At 40.4% G+C, this 19937-nt stretch overlaps 1 protein-coding gene across 3 annotated transcripts in view; it reads right to left on the reverse strand.

Annotated features, from left to right (window-relative positions):
• The window catches only part of osbpl10a (oxysterol binding protein-like 10a), a 106675-nt gene that overhangs the window by 47112 nt on the left and 39626 nt on the right, over window positions 1–19937 (reverse strand). For all 3 annotated transcript variants that reach the window (XM_083779837.1, XM_083779836.1, XM_083779838.1), the window contains exon 5: window positions 17615–17818. In XM_083779837.1, coding sequence (XP_083635963.1) covers window positions 17615–17818 — 204 coding nt within the window. The remainder of the gene's footprint in view (window positions 1–17614; window positions 17819–19937) is intronic.

Consider the following 19937-nt stretch of genomic DNA (forward strand, 5'->3'; position numbering starts at 1 on the left):
GATTTCTTCCAAATTCTAATAGGATTTTTTTACCCGATCAGAATTTGGAACAAATCCGATTATACACACACACGCACACACACAGCACACGAGCCGTGTTACTCATACGCTGAGTTTCTATTCTATTGGATCATTTAAAAATGATAATAATACTATATGATTCTAATAGGATTTTTTAATCCTATAGGTTCCTATTAGAGATTTTGAAAATCCTATAGGATTAGGATTCTTATAGGAATTTCATAATCCTATAGAAATGGTATTGGAACATTTAAAACAGACAGACAGACAGAAGAGAAGAGAAGTTTGTCCAATCATTCAGTAATTGATTTGAGTGGGATACACATGCTACAGGTAGGTATATGTGCAAGTGTTTTGACAATTAAATACATTAAACAACAAATAAACCATTCTGTAGCCTCTGGGACTCCACACTCGCACCTCTCCACACTGTACCCTCTTTGTTGTTCAACATAGCTTTTTTTAACACGTTTTAACATGTTACTTTTAATGCTGTGGGTTAAGTGTCCCACTTGGCAGATGAAAGGCTTGGTGATTGTGAACCACAACATCATTTGTCACTGCAGACAGACCATGCCGTCTTCCGAAGACTCAATCGATGTTAAATGGTGGAATGTTGGGTGAAGGGGAGGATGGATCGTTTTACACAATAATCCATCTCACCAACTACTAAGCCCTGGTGAAGGACACTCCTATGACCCACTCATGAAGGACACTCGTATGACCCACTCATGATGAAAGACACGCATCTCACTGCGCTTCATACAGACTAGTCTCTCAAGACAGACTGTTGCCTCGCGAACAGGGGTCGCTGTTTTCCGGAATATTTGAACATGGGATTCTCAGATTGCATACAGACAGACATGTATAGAAGACACAGGGCCCTATTCTCGCCTTATACCCCTTATCCCTAAACGTCTCTGCCTTTATTTATTATTTATAAATATTTTATATTTATATCAAAATACTTCAAATAGCCAATCTACATCGACACGTGAGCAGTTTGGCTATTTTAACTATTTAATAATGTTTTTCAAAATAGTAAAAAAATAAAAGTTTAGGGATAAGGTGTAAGGCGATGACGAAAATAGGGCCCACATAGTATGACTATGCGTCTATGCCCTATAGGGTAACATGTAAATTAAAGCAACATTAAATTATACTTTAGTAGAGGCTTGGGTGGTTTAGTTACCGTAAAAAAAAAGATAATAGAGCATGCACATCACTAACTAAATCGCCAGGTGCTGGGCCGAGGTAAATAATAGAGAAGAGAAAAAGCTCCACACACCAAACTCAATAATTTATTTTCTCACCACAGTGGACATGATGTTTCGAGCCTCACGTCTCTTCATCAGACAATGACAAACAAGCACAAACAAGCACCTACAATCCTACATATACCTGACACAGCTGGTGCTCATAACACCGTCAATCAATTCAAAAATGTAAACATACAAAGATGTCCTTCATGATGACTGAAATGACAGAAAAACCCAGTATTCATATACATCATATATCACTATACATCATATAAAGAAATAACGAAAGAAAAACAAGTGAACCAAATGCATTTTCTTTTAAAGTTTAACCAATCAACTGGGACACATGACAGGACATCAGGTTTACACCATCATAAAAGTCAAGTGAAAAAGACGAAAAAACACTCATAATAGAGCGAAGAAGTCCTGACGTCACTCGCTCATCCCCTCGATTCCCCTAGGTTCACGGAAGTATCGTCTATTATAAGCATTGTGGTCCAAAAATAAACAAGGTGTCTCTGTATCGCTTGCGACAGTCAGTCACTCATACAGTCGTATATGTGACCAGATTTGACTGAGAGCCTGCCATTGTGCAAACTGAGAGCCTGCCATCGTGCAAACATCGTGCAAGAGATAATAGCACAGGCAGACTCTTCACATACTAGAGCATGTCTGAAATAAGTGTCAGAGCTGAAATCGACATGAAATAAATGCTTAAACATGTCTAGGTGTAATGTTAGAGACCACAGAAGTGAACCGTTCAAGCCGGTTTTCTCAACTCGCTCTTTTATGCAAGACATTACTCTATAAGCCATATCTCCAAAACTGGTGGGTCAAACTGAACAACCAATATGTCAATTTGAAGCTATGATTCCCTGCTTTCATATGAAAATACGAAAATGGCAGTCCCTCAGTCAAATTTTGTCACAATACAGTCTGTTTCTAGCAAAAAAAAGTTCTAATTCAGCAGCAGTAACATTAGCATTTTATCTCAGTCAGTTGATTCTTCATATCCATATGAGCGAAATGGCCTGGATGATTATTTATGATTATTTTTCAAACACAGTTCTTACGCAATCTAAAATCCCCCTATGGGGATTACAATTCAAATAAAAAGGTACATGAACCCGTGGTTTTGCGCCATCCTCTATGAGTTGTACTGCTATAAGGGGTCGGCAACCGGCGGCTCTTGAGCCGCATGCGGCTCTTGAGCACGCCCCTAGTGGCTCCCTGTAGCATTACAAATAAATCTATGAAAATGTATAATGTTTATTTTTTCACATTTTTATTTTTCATTTATGGTTTCTGTAGGAGGCCAAACGTGACAGAAACATTCTTAAGTTTCCCAATTTTGTAAAAATGTGTAGAATAAATATGATGGATTGCCTGTATGCTTAATCTGCAGTATAGCCCTGAAACATGACTGTCAGTCATGACGCAACAGCCTGTTTTACGCAATCGCAGTCCAAACGTGTATATAAACATTCCGATTTAAAATATAAAGTACTCGCCACATGTGCCACGGGAGTTAGAAATTTGCTGGTACAGCGATTAGCATTGCTGCATCCCGCGTTGTTTAATAAAAAGCATTTTTATCCGAGCGCCCCTTTTCTCAAACGGGGTTGGGAAACAGTTGCACACCGGGTGGGGGCGCGTAGTTGAAAGCCAATGGCAAAATAACAGCTCGGATAAAAATGCTTTTTATTAAACAACGCGGGATGCAGCAATGCTAATCGCTGGAGCTGCAACTAACTAACACCCGTGGCACATGTGGTGAGTACTTTATATTTGGAATCTGAATGTTTATGTACAGTACACGTTTACAATGTAAATGTAGCGATTGCGTAAAACAGGCTGCAGTTGCATGACGCACCATGGCTAAATCTGCAGTGACAAACTATCAAACAATAAATAAAACGTGGCAAGCCATTCACAGACGGTGACTGTATGAAGGAGTCATATAGACGTTTTATTATCTCCCGGGTTGCCCAATGTTGAGAAGCTCTCCAGCGATGTCCACACACAGAAATCACATTAAACGGGTAAGAACACAATGCAAAAAACATGGCATAATAATGGAGGGTGTGTTGACTGCGTTCAGAAATGCGCACCGGGAGCGCACTCGCCTATTAGCCTATTAGCTCAGTGCGCTATTTCCGAACGGGCCGTAATGAAAGTTAAACCATAGCGCACTTTTTATTTTGATAGATAGGCTAATATCCACTTGCAGCCCTGTTGTCTTCATTATATAAGCATTTTAAGGCTTACATTTTTTTGCGGCTCCAGATAGATTTTGAATTAATTCTTTTAGTCGAAAATGGCTCATTCAACATCTTGGGTTGCCGACCCCTGTGCTATACTAATGAGTTGTACTGCTATACTAATTTTAGAGGCGTCTCTGCTACTATAAAAATGGTGATGCACACAAGGTACACAATACAGAGCCAACCCCAATTTGATTGATTGATTGAAATATTTATTAACAGTTTGTAGAATTTACATTTTAAGCACAAACTCAATACAAAGACTGTTAACTGTGAGTGGACGACCCAATTAAGCATTACACTTGTTTACAACAGGGTCCACATTGTTCAATTCATCAAAACATTTAGAGACATACAAATAGACACTTCTATGTAGCTAAAGAACAAGGCATGTACAAAAGCACACAGAGAAAACAATGAAAACTATGTATAATATAATAACAGAAAATAAAAGCTGCTGGCCCTATAATATGACTCTGCCAGGCTAATTACACTAAAAGCTTTCCGGTTTTTTATGAAACATTGAACTTGTAACCTATTTGAACTAGGAAAGCATCAGCATAACAAACAAAGTGGTCTACCTGTGATGCTTTTTGCCAAAGTGTTAGTTAACCCATTTTGGGCGGGAACCCCTTTTGGATTATGTTATGCTTTAGATATTGAACAATTGCAGATCTACAAGCTCATAGCGCGCCACCGAGTGGCGCACTACGAGCTTGTAGGTCTGCTATTTTTGAAAAATCGAAGAACGACTGACATAGAAACATAGCCTTTTCAGAAAACTGTCGGGATGTAGAAGTCATTTTTAGAATCTGATCTCAGGTCAAAATGGGTTTTAAAGCGGAGCACCCGTCTATGTCTGCCCTGCTTGTGAGAATCCCTCATAGCTCGTCTGTTTCACGATGACAGTAAATCGCCTCCCTTCCCCAATGCGAACGAGACACAAACGGGTTCCGCGCTCTCAGTCAGGGCAGAGTACTAATGAAAGAAGGTCAAAGAGGAAACTCTGAAAGCAGAAGGACAGGGAGAAGAAGACCAGATCCAATAATGGATGAATAAAGATTGGAAAATTGCCAGTGGACTGGTCGGAATAACGTGTTCCTTCCACGTGCTACGTCCGGCCGGGAAAACTCCCCCCTGTCAGGTGAAAAGAAGCAGCTTGGACTCCTCATGCACAGAAAGAAGCATGAGGTCAGTCCGATGCCCCCCCAGGTTGGCAGAGGAAGTGTAGCGCCCAGGATTACATTAATTAGATAATTGACAATGGGTGAAAAAATGGGTTGCAAAATCAGTGGATCAGATCTTCAGATCAACACAATTTGTACGAGGAATACAACGCATCAAACATCATCTCTCTAAGTCTAAATCCGTTCATTCCCGACATATGGCTCATTATGTCATTTTGACTGTGACCTTTTTTCCCAAAATCTGTTATTTTACTAAAAGGTAAATACTACTAAATAGACATAAACACAATGACAAAAATACACACACAATTACCACACTGTACAAACAAGCACAAGGACACAAGGACAACAACACACATACTAACACAATTGACAGCACGCCACACACACATACAGATAATGACAACATCAAACACATTTTTTTGGTAACAATACAATAAATAAATGACGATAACCAAACAACACATTAACAAACAAATACAATGTCAGCAAAACAGGCAGACAACTGACAACAATTTCTTCTTATATTCATACTGCGACTCGACCAACACCACAGCAAGATAACCATCAAACTTTCACAGTAATCCGATGAGGGCTAAGGGCGCTGAAACATGAAAGGATGAAATGTCCACTCTTCTCTCATCAGTCACAGGGGTAAACAGCCCCAGTTGAGATGTCCAGAAATAGCTTGAGACCTCAGAGGTCTCACACAGCCACGGCCCGGGTATGACTCACCGAGAGACCGAGAGGTCTCATTTGACGGGTTCACATCAGATACGAGGCAGCTGGATGGGAGAGACGTGTCCCACTCCACCACACTTCCTGGATGGTTAGATTGTGGACGGATGGATAATTGGATTCAGCGTTGATTTCGTCGACTAATACTATGACAACATCTACCTTTTTTTACTGATGATGCTATGATGACTAAAACTAAGACTTAATATATTGACAATTTAGTCAACAAATAAAAACTAGTAGACTAAAATGTTAGGAAGGGACTAGAGTTTTATTAGGATCCCCATTAGCTGGTGCATAGCAGCAGCTAATCTTCCTGGGGTCCTAGTGGACAAGAGATCCAGTATTAGTCTTTTTACACTTTGATTGCATGCTGAAAATAACAGATCTACAAGCTCACAATGCATCGCAGCACGACACGTTGTGAGCTTGTAGATCTGCTATTTTCAGCCATTACGACGGCAACAAAGCCCGCCAAAATACATTTAGTCGACTAAATCAACTGTAGATTTGGTTGACTAAAACTAGACTAACACTAAAACATTCCAGGTGACAAAAATGTGACAAAAACTAAATGAAAACTATTATATAACATATGACTAAAACAAAAATCTAAATTTCCTGTCAAAATCAACACTCGGACGGATGGATAATTGAATGCATGGATAAATGGGAGCGGGACCTACTCACAGATCGACTACTACAGTACAGTATTTAACCACATGAGCTCACATGTCCCTATTTAGGCACGCAAAACAATTATGGCGATTTATTTTTATTATTATTTACTATAGTCCTACTAAGAACCCAAGAAATTACATCTGGCCACAAAAGATCATGGGATCTATTGAATGTGAAGGGGGAGGTGACAAACGGACATATTGAGCCTATGGCTGCGGACCGCTAGGCCGGCCCGGGCCGGCAGTGACTCATTTCTACAGTGACTATCTTCCATTGATCACCATTTGTGGTGCTACTGCTGACCATGTTCGTTCAGTCATTTCATGTACCACGGATGAACAGACTACAGACACTGGATCAGATAAACCTTGACAAGATTACAACAGCAGCTGCTGTGATCAGATGTTTGGATGTTATGATTTGTAAACAACAGGTTTTATTGCATCAGTCAGTGAAATGTGATCTCCTTGATATCCCGTCAGTCGGCTCAGACTCAGAGTAATGCCCTTCTCTGGTCATTATATTTTTACATTGTATTTTGCGTTTGATGTGCACAATACAGTAGCAGCCACAAGCAGCTGCTGCATGTTGATTTGGTCGACTAATACTACTAGTCCTTACCCGTTCTGAATATATGAACAGCAAATGATATTCAGTGTGGGTAATGTGATGTAATAGATCACATTACTGATAGGCAGGGAATAGTTTACAGATGATCTTGGGAAGTTGGGTTATAGGCACAAAAGTATAGGCTAATATGGATGGATGGATGGATGGATGGATGGATGGATGGATGGATAGATAATGTTGCTGGTGGCCAACCGATAACCCTAACGGCTACCCTAACCCTAACCGATAACCCTAAGGGCTGCTGGTGAACCGAGCAAATGAAAACAAAAGCCTACGGGGCACCCGCACTCTTATAACTTCTTCCCCGTTATGAGCCTACACTCCTGAGGGGGGGAATTAAAAAACTTCAGTGCACTGTGCCTAAACATGTTGCGACCGCAAGTCGCAACATGTTTAGGCACAATGCAAGGAATAAATGCATTCGCCATGTATCTGAAGGAAGTCTGATCCAATCATTTTTAGATTTCTCCAGTTTAATCCTGCGTTTAGGTTTTGTTGTGTTCAAGATCTGATTTTAGGCATGTTTAAGCCTCCAGGAAAATCCGTGTTGAGGTTCTTAATCCACTGTTTTTCATTAAAACGTCTTTGTCCTACTGTCCAGTTGGGATTGTGTTGAAGTCCAGCGCATTTTAGAGCTTCAATGCCATGAGCCATGAAATGTTGCACAAACCTTGTGGTTGTCTATTTTCCATTGTTAATATTGTATCTGTGTTGTCCCAGCCTTGTACCTATTGTTTTACCCGTTTCTCCGACATATTGTAAACCACATTTGTTACATGTGATTAAGTAAATGCAGTTGCTGGTTCTGGTTGTTATTCGTTGTTTAATCTCTAACACGCGTTTTGTAGTTCTATTTTTGACTAATTGTTTGGGTTTGAAGTATTCTGGTCACTCGCGTGCTGGTGTGTTGATTTCTTTTAGCTTGCTGTGTACTAGATAATCTTTAAGGTTTTTGTTTTTTCTGTATGCCGATATAATTTTATAATCTTTTAGAAGATCATCCGTTCGGTTCTCAAAATTCCTTTTTATTCTGTTGTTGGCTAGTGTGCTCTGTGTTGAATAACTGGTTATCAGGGCCAATTTAGGGCCTGGATCTCGCACTCTTACTTCTAAGAAGGTACTTTGAGCTTTCCGGAGGAATGTCCTAGTGTATCCCCTTAGTCTGAGTGCCTTAAATAGCGTTTTACAAGCTATTTTGAAATCACTTATTTGCGTGCAAATCCTATGGAATCTTAGTAGTTGTGATTTGACTATCCCTGTGTAAGAGTGTGTCGGGTGGAATGACGTTTTGTGTAATAGGGCGTGGGTGTCTGTTTCTTTAAAGAATACTTTTAAGTCTAGTTTCCCATTTGTGTTAAAGTTTGGGCCCTTGAAGATTGTTACATCAAGAAAGTCAATCCTTTCAGTGTGTGTCACAAATGTTATCGTTATGGATCTATGATGGCTATTGAGAACATCAATAAATTCCTGGAATTCTTCCTTGCTATGTTCCCATATTCCAAAAATATCATCCAGAAACCTATAATAATGTGTTGGTTTAAGTCTGCATTTTTCTAGTGCTGTCTGCTCCCATATGCTCATGTAAATGTTTGCATAAGATGGTGCAAATCGCTTTCCCATGGCCGTCCCTTTGATTTGTAAATAAAATTTGTTGTTAAAGGAAAAATCATTCTGGGTTAGATTTAAATCTAGTAATTGGAGTAATTCCTCCTCTGGTCGATTTGTGTCTGGGTACTTATTAAAGACTTCTTTAACTGCTAGTAGGCCTGCTTCTGTCTCAATGTTTGTGTAGAGGCTGTCTATATCTATCGAAAACAACAAGGCCTCCTTTCCTACTAGAATAGCTTTAATTTTGTCCACAAAATCTTTTATAAAACTGGGGTGTTTTATCGACAGTGGGTTTAGGAAATATTCAATAAACTCGGCTGTCTGATAAGTCTCACTGCCACAGTCCGACACAATAGGTCTACCGGGTGGAATTTCATATGGTATTGTCCATGAATCCGGGCTTTTGTGTATTTTTGGTAAAAGATAAAATATCCTAGCTCGAGGGCTGTCCTGTCCTATTAAATATTGATGTTGTTTGGCATTTATGTGTTTTTTTTCCCTCAGTTTGTTAACAATGGCTTGGGCTTTTTTCGCTGTCTCTATGTAAATTGGTTGGTCTAATTGCCTATAATGATCCTGATTGTTGAGTTGTCTCTCACCTTCTAACAGGTATTGGTGTCTGTCCATAATTACTATGCAGGAGCCTTTGTCTGCTGGCTTGATTACGATTTGTTTGTGGTTGATTAGTTCCCTAAGTGCCCTGGTTTGTTCTATTGTGAGATTATCTTTTTCCTTAATGTGTCCTGGTATGTGTTTTACCGTATTCATGTCCTTCTTGATTAGTTGTTTAAGGCTGGTAGGGAGTACTGTCTCGGCAGGTTCCCAGTTTGAACCTGGTCGAAATGGTTGTATTTCTCTTCCCTGGTCCCTTCCAAAGTGTGTGGCTAGTTTCAGTCTGCGGTGATACTGGGAAAGGTCTTTCTTTAACCTGTTGGTTTGTTGTTTGTAGATGTCCAGAGTTGGAACAAATGAAAGCCCCTTTTCCAGCAGTTCGGTCTGGTGTTGATCTGGTTGGAGGTTTGGGGGGGGGGGGGGGGGGCAAGTGGACTGTAGGACATAATGTTATAGTTGTAGATTTTCCTATGCAAGTCAATGGGAAAAATGTATTCACTAATAGATGCTGTAGTACAATCATAAGTACACCATTGATGTGTGATGTATATTTGTTGGTAATATTCTGCATGGAAATTAAGCTATTGAATATTTTCACTTTTGGTGTTGCACTTTGTAGACGGTCCCCCTAACCGCTCAGCTGACCGTCTGCTGCCCATAGAGATACATATAATGTACTGTATTAAAGTCGGAGGTTGGCTTTTGTGCTTTATCTAATCAGGATAAGAATGAGACGTTTTTTGTGATTTAGGAATGTTTCGTTCCCGAGTACTCAAGTGGTGTCGACAGGGCAGGGCATTGCATTTGTCTGTATGTATTTTATCATTGTATTTTACGGGATGTGTGTTTCCCTTCCGTCGAGTGGTGGCTTAAATTATTGATATGTTCTGATCCAACAGAGCCACCCCGATAGATAATCATTCCGTTGTGATCGTGGCTGTGCTGTTCAATGTTTCACATTAGGTGCAGGAAAGATGAGATCTGTAACTGCGCGACGCGCGGCGTCAGTGACCAGGCGTGTCACCCGCGTTTGGTTTGAAGTTATAATATGAAGTGACGTTCAAACATTGCATTGCAAAGTGGTTAAATAACCTTAGTAGGCTATGCGCCGTGTGTAACAGCTGCCTGTCTGCCACAATGGTGCCTGCGCTGTTTTTACCCGTGTGTGGTTTTAATCGTCAAACGCCTGTCTGTGCAAAGGGGGATCCCGGTCACTGTGAAGGCCGTAGTACTGTAAATATGACATGAATATGAATGCAAAGTAGTGGTTCAAGGTTGATGTGTGGACAGGCTAGCTGTTGCTGCTGTGCATGGTGAGATGTGTGCAAACGGTGTGGATGGCTGGCCTCTGTGCTGGTGGAGAAGTGTGACGATTATGACGTCACAGCAACTTTGCCCGTGGGATCTTGTGGTGATGTAAAAACAATATCTGTACAGTAAATATGACAGTTGCGTCGGTAAAATGTAGCCTAGCTGGATTCTGGGAGCGTGCAGATTTTTTTTGCCATGGAGAGATGTGTGCTAATAGTGTGGCTCGGTCGGAGATAGACCACGGACAAATAAACTAGTTTTTATTCACTAATAAATTAATTATTAATGTTATTGAACAAATGGCTCCGTTAAGACCTCCATATAATTATGGTCCATGCCTGTGTGAAAACTGGGAGCGATTGGTGCAGGCAAAGGGGAGATACGCCGGTGTTTCTGACATTCATTCAGACAGACATTCATTCATTCAGACATTGACTGAATTATAGTATGATGACAGAAAATGCTCGTCGACTTTTTCACTAAATGGAAACTAAATGAAAACTAAGCTATGATGACTAAAAGACTAAATATATTGACAATTTCGTCAACAAATAAAAACTAAAATATTGTACAGTGCCCGGCGCCCGCCCAGTGCATGGTTTACAAACAAAAATTAATAACTTTAATCATGTTATAATTAAATGCAATACAATATGGATTTAGAGTCATTGGTACTTTAGTTGAGGAGCTTAGGGAAATGTTGCGCTAATTTGTGTAAAAGTGCCAAATCTTGCCCAGATGTAGCCCAGGGCATGCTCTAATGATTTAGCTAGGGTGCCTGAGCCAGCAACATAAATAAATAATGAATTGCATTTTTATAGCGCTTTTCCAAGTGCTCAAAGCGGTTTACAATGGTTCATTCATTCATACATTGGGAGGTGAAGCGGCGAACAGCATCCTCACTTACTACATTCACACACCAATGGTGGCAAGCTCACACTGACAGACTCATTGGAGGCAGTGGACAGGAGGAGCCGGGATTTGAACCACCGACCCAGGGATCATTGGACGACCTGCTCTACCTCCTGAGCCACAGCTGCACACGCACGCGCGCATGCATGCACGCGCGCACGCACGCGCACGCACACATGCACACACACACACACACACTCACACACACACACACAAAAGCGTTCACGTTAGCTCAGCTAAATGCACCTTTTCATGGATTGACAGGCAAAGATCAAGGTAAACCATGGAGTGCAACCTTCTGGGTCATGACTGGATAGATATTACTCTTCTGTGACGTCAGTCAAATGCAGGACCAAAGACCAACAGACAGGGAACAAGCTCCTGCCCACATGAGGGATGCCAGATGCTGAGAAAAGTCTAACTTGAATATTCTACAGCCCTATTTGCACTATTTTACCATTTACTTTTTGAGTGACAATAAATCAATGGCAATTTACTCTAGGCCTACGGTAGTAGCCTAATAGCCTATATCTTGACTGTAACAAATATGTACATTTTACCACTTCAGCCGTATCTATTGGATATTTGAAAAATAGCAGATCTATAAGCTTTTAAAGACCTAGTGAAAATGTCCATGTTTGTGTAATTTTATATCAAAAGTCCATAAAAATCTAATTTGAACTACTTCCTTTGAACGAAAACGTGATGCGTGATGACATGTAGATCGAGGCTCACATGAATAAAAATGAAGCTTGATTTCATTCACATGTATTATTATGTATTATTGTATGTACATGTATTATCCCATTGCTGCGCGTCCGTCCAAACACAGGTGGTTTTGATTACAGAACTACTCCGTTTTTAGTCTCATTCAAGATGACATCCAGACAGTATCAACTCATTTTAAACGTAATCATCACGCTAAAATATGTATATTTGAAAACATTCTAGGTTAGAAATAAGCCACATTGCGCTAGATACTGTAGAGCTGGCCGACTGTCTGCCTTTAAACAAACAAAGTCCATGCGGCGTGCGTGGTCGTGCTGAAGGGATGCGATGCTCTGGTTGGTTCAGAAACTCAGAGCCTGCCGTTTCAGGCTGAAACTTCAAAATAAAATTCCCAAATTAACCATTTCACCAGTCTGTGGGTACTTTCACTTTTGGTACTTTAATATTTTGATGCAAATACTTTTCTACTTTTAGTCAAGTATATTTTGAATATGGAACTTCTACATTGCAGTATTGATATTTTCACTTAAGTAAAACATGCGAGTACATCTTCCATCACTGCCTGCCCACCACCTTGGAGAAGAATCCAGTGAACACAATACTCGACTTACCAGCCCTGAACACAGCCAATAATTGGCTGTGTTCATGGGCGGTAAGTCGGGGCAGGGAGGACGATAGTCAGGCCACCTGCTCACTTCAGCAAGGGTGAGGAACAGCATGTTCGCCCTCCTGGTGGTGCTCCTCACTGCCAGGTGAAAAGAAGCGGAATTGTCATATGGACTAAACCAGAGACAAAGGAAAGGAGAGAGAAAGAATGAAAAAGCCCAAACAATAAGACGAGTTCTGTTCCTCGGTGAGGTTTCCAGCTGAATTATGTTGCACCAAAATAAACTATTCAAAGGCAACGGTCTTTGAAGTCTGTAACGTCATGATACTAACATTTGTAATTTAATCAAGGGATGTGCAATACGAACATCTCTGTCATAAATCCTCCCATGAGCTACACACGGCGACGTCCGAACATGCTGTTCCAGTAAGTACGGCAGCACTTAACTCAGCCTCCAGGCAGAATCAAATACACTCAGCTGGCCCCATTCCAGCATCAGCCAGCCATGTTTTATGGACTTTATGACTCATGATGAACGTGGTGTGGTAGCCAGACACTAAACCAACCCACAACAGGTGGAAAAGGGGAAGGGTAGAGAGAGAGAAGTACAAAGAGGAAAACAGAGTGCAGATGATGTGTGGGGTCGGGTCGCACAACAGAACACTCCGTCATTAGATCTGACAGAGGCAGAGTTAGAACAACATGAAAGCAATGGAAAAATGAATCACACTTCAAAGGGGACCTTGTATGCTCCACTTCGGGAGTCCATCTGTAGAGAAATTGCTTGGAAAAAGAGAGAAGCAAATAATTGTTTGTTTTGCTTAATGACCACACCATCTGCGCAATATTTACACTAATTGACCTGGGTTTCGTTCCAGGAAAACTGGCTTTCTGCTCCTGAAGGTGAGAAATGTTTCTCCTCGCCCACTACGCTCTGGTTTGTCCTCTCTCTGTCTGAGGCTTGCTCATCAAGTTATTCTTAGCATGACAAGGCACAGGCACGGCAGGGGAGTTCTGACCCAGAGTAATCTAGGATCATAGGTAAATCAAGACCCTATCATCAGTCTAAACAGTATAATATATTAAGGACATATATAATCTGTACATTGATAAAAACTATGGGATGCCAGCTCAACAAATGAAGTTGTCAATAATAACATGCTACCTACCGGTAAATTACATTAGATTTAGAACCTTTGTATAAGCCTGCAAGGTCGTCAGGGCTAGGGGGTAATGGGTGGAGTCTGAAGAGGTGAGTCTTCAGATTACGCATATGATTCTGAATTATTGGATTAATCCAAAAAGTAACAGTGTGAATAATTGTGAAGAACATAATTGAACAGCCCTACATGGATAACTCTCTATAATCTAAATCTAAATAAAGAAAATCTACTGGGGAAGTATGACAATCAATGTGATAGCTTGTTTTCTCAGTATCGCGCTCTGCAGTGCCAGTTCTTGGGTTGATTCATGGTACTCAGTGTTGATTTCGCCGACTAATGCTATGACAAAAAATATTTGTCGACTACCTTTTTTCACTGATGAAAACTAAATGGAAACGAAATGAAAACTATGAAGACTAAAACTAAGTCTAAATATATTGACAATTTCATCAACAAATAAAAACTAGATGTTAGGAAGGGACTAGTGCAGGACAAGTATAAGTAAAAGACAAGTCATTTTACACTTGGTTGCATGCATTGTGAGCTTGTAGATCGGCTATTTTCAGCAAGTGTAAAATCAGCCATAACGACGGCATCAAGGCCCGCCACAATACATTTTAGTCGACTAAATCAACTGTAGATCTAGTCGACTAAAACCTTGGGATATTTAGTCGACTAAAACTAGACTAACACTACAACATTCCAGGTGACTAAAATGTGACAAAAACTAAAAGAAAATAATTCTGCCAAAATCAACACTGATGATCCCATTGTGGGGGTCTGATTACATGATAGGTTATTAGCTTAGCTGCAACCTATTCGCCAGTGCCCTATTGAAATGCTGTTTGGTGGAATGCATAGTGCATACAAAGCTGCTTTGTCCCAAACACAGCCCCCTGAACAAGAGCCGGCGTTGTTGCAGTGCTGTGTGCATGAGAACAGCCAGTGTCAGGTAGAAATAGGAGAAAGGATTCCTTCTGACTGCTGTGCCCTTTAGCAACAGAGCCAAGGTCAGTACTGAACCAACCGGTGGTTTTCTAGGATGGAGAAACCATTTCATTCATTTGGATCTGTAGAGCTTATTCAGTATATTAGAGGCATTTCCTGAGTCTGCTATCACTATTTATCTGCTCACCCCAAAACCCAAAGCACTCTACTCCTCAAACGCTTTACTTCTCAAAAAATGTTTGGAAATTAGCAAATTTGTTTGCAGAAAAAACTGGCCTTGCAATTATAATAACCTGCATACAACATTTTCTTTAACATTACAATGTTGTCTTCTCTGCAGTGAGTACATAGGCCTACTGTATTGCAATACTTGCAAAGCAAGTTTTCTCCCTTTCATTCTGTCTCTTCCCCGCCACAATAAGCTTGGTCATCATCACCTCTGAAAGTCTTTGCACCAGCAAAATAATTATTCGTCTTATCTACATAGTTCATTGACAATATTCCAAACAAATCCATGACTAAACAGAATGATTATAATCATATGGAAGCCGTCCTGCCTTCAGCACGAATGGCAGGCATACAATCAAGCCTTTAATCAGTCATTCACGCACAAGCCCTGCATCACATCTAATCTAATCTTTTTCAGTTAATCATTAGAAGTAAACTTCTGACAGGCAATTAGTTAAGGGGGGGGGGGGGCATCAGTGAATGGCTACATTGGTGTATGAACATGTAGGCTAGTAGATGAGGACTTTGTGCTAATCTGAACTGACAGGTTCAGTAAGTGAAGAGAATTAATATCCGTCAGTCTGACTTGACTGACAAGTGGGGAATTCAGAAAGGAGGGGTTTTAAATGTCTCACGGTTAAGGCAGAGAAACCATACACATAAACAGGCCTCACTCCATCCATGCACTCCTCAGTCGTAGTTCTGATGAATTGAATATGAAGGACCCCGATGGAAACAAGCCACCGGCTTTCTTGGGTTTTAAATCCTCTTAGCAGGCCTTGTATTGAACTATACATTAATGTGTTTTTTTCTGCAAACTGTTAATAGAGTATTCAATCAATCAATCAATCAATCAATCAATCAATCAATCAAAATAGTAATCAAATAGGTTCTGTGCATAACTGTAGTCTTTTCCTGAGGGTTTCCAATTCAATTTCATGTAGCTCCAATAATCCTTATTGGTGCAGCAGCACCAGTTTTCAACAGTAAACACTAAACAGTCATACATGTTCCCAGGTTAAATCTGCTGCCTCACCAATCAAGCAAAGCTATGGGGAAACTGAACCGGACACCAGAATGTATGTATGCCACCTTCAGAAAACCGGGATATACAGTTACAGTCTACTGTAAGTAAAGTGATTCAAAAAGGTACAGTATAGCTGTCGTGTCTCCTTCATCAATTAGAGTTTTTAGAGTCACCCAGGGTACAGTTTATGTTCTTGGCAATCGGTAGTTGTTGCGTTTGTACAGTAGCCTATCAGTTTATCTCACACAGTCAGGTATATCAGAGGATACATAAATAATACATCCTCTGCCAGATCTGCTCTGCCATGCTGTACTCTACTATAGATAGATTAGAGACTACAGTATATACAGGAAAATGCTAACCAAGCTGAAGTTACTGAGAGACATTGAATGTACTGCAGTGTACAGCAGGCCAGGAATATTTGCTGAACTCACTGCACCAGCGACCCACCTGACACTATAGGCAAACACTGAGTACAAAGGCCATGGAAAATGCAATGCAAGCCCCATGGCAAGAGTCTGAGAGTGACTCCGACATCCAGCCATTCATCCGGGGTACATAGAGATTATCACAGGTACGTAGAGATTATCACAGGTTCCACTGGTTCCAGTTAAGCCACATTGTCCCTGGACATCACTATTTTGGGCATGTCAGTGGTTAACATTCTTTATTGACGATTACTCATCAAATCCATCTTTGTGTGCGCCCCCACGTGCGTCATGTGACAAATAGTGAGGGGCGCTCTTATCACCATACATCATCTCATTCCGGCCAATCACATGTGTCCTCACCTTCGTCTTCAATGTTTGTGTTTACAATTCACACAATGTTTGTGTAATGTGTTTACACAAACACTCAAAACTGGCCATTCATTGTCAATGGCCTTCAATGTTTAAAAGTCCATAGACTTGGCTGCCACATGACGTAACTTCGGAAAGCTATGCATTGGAGGGGCTAGCGAAAAATCACACTTGTGTGAAGTGAGTGGTGCCTTTTATCATGATGATGATGTGCCACATGACGTCACAGGGGGACAGACATACATACACACAAAGACACACGTTGGAGCGGTTGGCACTGCTCAAAAATCACACCCCAGTGTGAAGTGAGTGACGCCTTTGATGAGTTGATCTGCTGCACCCACACAAGTACATGTCACATACTGGAGGACACCCACATACATACTATACAGTACATAGGCTACATATATACATTATGTGTATATCTAAAGGATTTAGAATAGCAGAGAGCTCTATGACTCAGAGCAGCAATCGTACCCAGACAGCAGCAAAGAGCTTTAGGACTCAGAGCAGCAGTCGTACCAGCAGTGGTGAGCGCACCTCATGGCGCACTCTGCTTGTGCATAAGTAGGCCATACATGGCCTATTTGTGCACCGCTCAAAATAATTGGATCCCCATTAGCTGACGCCGGGGCGACCGCTAATCTTCCTCAATATAAAATGCATACAAAAATACATAAATACATAATTACAATACATTCTACAAGATTAAATACATGAAAATACATAATTACAGGTAATCTATAACATTAAATACAACAACAGAATAACAAGATGACCTCAATAGCAACAGATAATAAGCAATCGTAAAAGAATAAACCTCGTTTAAAATGTGCCTTTTGGTGGAGAGTGAACATACGTGACTTCATCAGCCAACACCACCACTCACCTCTTTGACCTCCAAGAGACTTCCTGGGTACTGGTTCTTGGCTCGCCGGCCAGCTGCGGGAGACTTGTGGTGCGTGATGGTGACGATGTTGCTGGGCGCGGCCGCCGGGTGAGCCGAGTGTCTCTGGGATCCGGGCGAGGACGACGGAGGAAGGTGTGGAAGGAGGGAGAAACTCCGGGTACGACCACCAGAGGACGACGAACCCTATAGGTGAGAGAGATGGAGGATTAGCCCACTAGGACCTGTGACCAGATTCTACAAAATGTCTTCTAAAACAGAAAAGCCTATATTTCTATGTCAGTGATTCTCAGACTATTTCATGTCAAGGACCCCAAATATTATATGAATTTGGCCGCCGGACCCACGTCTCAAAATATGTTGTTTCAGGGACCCCAGAAGCAAAGATTTGAGTTAAACACTTTTGCTATGAAAGAATAATCAAAGATTTGCACCACATTTTCACGATTTTTTTAGTAGTTTGGCACTCGGTGCCACGCTATGAGCTTGTAGATCTGCTATTTTTCAACAACTACAGTTTAAAAATAATGGTTAAAGTTATTAAAAGCTAATAAGGTGACACAGATGCGTCCTCAGGTCTAAATGGGTTGAGTGAAAGAGGCACGAAGGACAGAACAGGTGAGTAGAGAGGGGGGTATAACTGAGTCAAAGCCCAGTGAGTCATCCATCACAGAGATAGAAAACTCCAAACAAATAAAATGGGTCATTTATGAAACAGGTGAAATAGATAGCACCTTGAAATCTTCCAGGCAGCTGAGCAGATTGTCGACAATGCAGGCCAGGCATACAAACAAAATGGAGACATGTGTCTGAACCAGTCATACAAACAAAATGGAGACATGTGTCTGAACTAGGGCTGCAACGATTCATCGATTCATCGTAATCAAATCGATTATTCAATTAGTTGTCAACTAAATTAGTAATCGATTAATCGAATCGGCAACTAATCACTATTTTACAATTTATCATAGGTGATTTCCATGCACTTAACCATAGTTTTTCCAGTGTTAAGTGTAAGTAAAGTAAAAGAGAAGTGAGCCATCTCTCTTCCCTTACAATCTGATGATAGTTGCACAGTAGCGACTGCAAAGCAAAATATGACACATAACGATTATAATATCAAGAACAAGAACAATATTTATTTTTAAATGACCTATGTATTTGAGTTCAGAAGAGTACTGTTCCTTCTAGACTGACACATGTGTAGCTATTCTTTAATCAAATGTATGCAGTCAGAATAAGCCTAAAGACACCTTTAATTCATGCTTTAATTCATTTTAATTTTGTTTGTCTTTTATTTGAATAGCAGCCTAATCATAACTAAATAAGTGTCATAATCCGATTAATCGTTTAAATAATCGGCAGATGAATCGATTATGAAAATAATCGTTAGTTGCAGCCCTAGTCTGAACCAGTCAGTGACTGAATGCTTTAGACAATCTGTCATAGACTTCTGAATTAAATAAACTAAATGCCGGTTTTCAAAGTAAATGCGACCTACAGTCGCAATAACACTTCCCAATGCATCCTAGTACTATAGGGTACTGTGTCTGAACTTGAAGTCTTCGAAGTTGCCATTTAAAACTTTTTTCAAACAAGGGGCTATATCTTGCGCCACCCCTTAACCGTTATCCCTAAACTATTTTGCCATTTCTTACTATTTAAAAAAACCTTTTAAAATAGTTCAAATAGCCGATCTACAAGCTCACAATGTCTCGATGTAGATCGGCTAGTTGAACTATTTTAAAATGTTTTTCAAAATAGTAAAAAATGACAAATACGTTTAGGGATATAAGGGATAAGCGAGCCCAAGGTCTATTTTCTGCTTATGCCTGTAAAGCCTCTTCATCTCGAAGCCTTGGTTGTCCACGATCATTGAAGTGTTTCCAGTACTTTTAATGCATAAAGCCAGTGTATTTAAACACTAGTCACACTACACTGGCTGCAGCATCAGACAGAATCTCAATTTCATTTGCTATCCTCCCACTCCCTCTGTACACTCTGAAGCCGGGGGAAATGACATTAAAATGTTATCATGCTATTTATAGGTAAAATATTGATATTCAATATGTCTCCATTTTGTTTCCGTCTTTATTTACATGCCTGTGAATCTTGACACTTTAAAGGGGTAAGTGAAAGATAAGAGAGGATGACTAGGGTGAATTTGATGATTAGATAATTGAATAAGAATAATAAGAAAATAAGAATCTTAAGTGTCTCAATATGGATTTTTCTTTTTTGTATCATTCTTTAAAATACATCAGTCATAGGAGGAAAATCTAGCCTTGTTATTATTCTAGGCCAG

Source organism: Protomyctophum parallelum, assembly GCF_964188405.1.
Source record: "Protomyctophum parallelum genome assembly, chromosome: 1".
Lineage (NCBI taxonomy): Eukaryota > Metazoa > Chordata > Actinopteri > Myctophiformes > Myctophidae > Protomyctophum > Protomyctophum parallelum.